At 30.6% G+C, this 1,663-nt stretch overlaps 1 protein-coding gene across 1 annotated transcript in view; it reads left to right on the top strand.

Moving 5' to 3' along the window:
- LOC105623937 (uncharacterized abhydrolase domain-containing protein DDB_G0269086-like) overlaps positions 1–1,663 on the top strand; it is a 32,246-nt gene that overhangs the window by 29,105 nt on the left and 1,478 nt on the right. The window contains exons 10-11 of the mRNA XM_012205306.1: positions 201–270; positions 1,413–1,628. Coding sequence (XP_012060696.1) covers positions 201–270; positions 1,413–1,628 — 286 coding nt within the window. The remainder of the gene's footprint in view (positions 1–200; positions 271–1,412; positions 1,629–1,663) is intronic.

Genomic DNA, 1,663 nt, shown 5'->3' on the forward strand with positions numbered 1-1,663 from the left:
TATATATATATATATATATATATATATATATATATATATATCGTAGAAATATTTTTAATTTTGCGCTTAATCGATATATCATGGCATATGTAAGATATGTAAGATGTGTAAGAGTGCAGCGTTATATTTAGCGTTAAACATGCGTGAATTTCATAAAAGTTCATCCCTATTATTGATATTCTAATGAGATTATATTGTAGTGAAGCAAGATAGAGAAGATGCAATAAGGAGGGCTGAAGAGTACCTTGCTAAAGCGGCTAGAGAAGCGCAGTAAGTGACTTTAATTTAAGAACGATACGCCAGTAGAGAACAATCGCACAAAATAGTTACTCGATATAAACGATCATTTTGCGTAACATTAGCATTGAACTCGGCCAAATAACCTAGTATATGACTTATGACAATCGACTCGCCAAATATCTGACCTTCATTCGCTATTTGTAAAACGTTACTCTGTTTGAAAACACATGATCCCGTCTAACAATTAATTATTAAGAATCATTCAAATTTTACATAATAAGATTTCAGAATTCTTAACATAAAAAGAATAATAAAATATTTGTTATTATTTCTTAAATAATTGAAGTACGATAAATAATTTTCTAAAATAAACGAAGGTGTTTACGGTGTTTTAATTCCAAGCGTGTAATATTACCTAGCAAATCATTTTTTCAAAGTCATTACCTAGATGTCATTTTTTCGTTAAAATGACATTTAATTTCAATTTGATGAAAATGACATCTAATATCATCAAAGAAACGATGTTAGCTTGATAGTTCAATAGCATATCGGTGATAATAGTAATTTTAGATATAAAAATGTTTTATATAAATTTTTAACACAATGAAACTTTTCTGAAAAAAAATTCGCATTTATGCAGTTTATAGTTTCATCTTGCAATCAAATATGTGAGAAATGCGCATCGAAAAATCTGGAATGCGAGTTTCATTAAAAAACTTGATGAATAACTTTTTCATACATACGCACATACATGCACATACACTAGCGTGTGTTTTTCTAATTAACGATTCTAAATATTATAATTTGTAGCTTCGCTACTTTCTAATACTTTCTAATATTTTTTAATACAATATCTCATATAAACTTCATTCAATGTCATCGCATAAGTTTAAGAAAATTTAGATGACATTAAAATAAGAAATCAAATTGCGGTTTGAGACTCGCGAAATAATATTTCATAAAAGAATGATAAAAAAAATGTTTACAAATCCTTAACTAATATCAAAATAAATATAGTATTTTTTTACTTTTCCTTTTCACTTTTAGATTTCTAATTCTTATAAAACACATACTTAATTCTTCTACGAGTGATTTTTATTTATTCTACATTGTTTGCGTTTGCTTGTCGCGTCCGGGCAATTTCCCCAATTGCGAATAACTTTGTTTTGAAGATCGGAAGAGGAGAGGCGAAAAGCCGCGGAGGAGGAACGCCTGCAGCTTGAGTTGGAGGAGAAAAAAGCGTGGGAGGCTCTGCAGCTTGCACAGGAACGAAAAGCCGAGCTTTCCCAGATACTGGAAATTGAGCAGCAGGAAGCTGAGAGGAAAGCAGAAGAGGAAAAATTACAAGCTGAACGCGAAGAAGTGAACAGAATAGAAGAGGAGGAAAGGTAAGCTCGTTATTTAGAGAAGAAAGCTCTCTATA

Source organism: Atta cephalotes (assembly GCF_000143395.1).
Source record: "Atta cephalotes unplaced genomic scaffold scaffold00068, whole genome shotgun sequence".
In the NCBI taxonomy this organism is placed as follows: domain Eukaryota; kingdom Metazoa; phylum Arthropoda; class Insecta; order Hymenoptera; family Formicidae; genus Atta; species Atta cephalotes.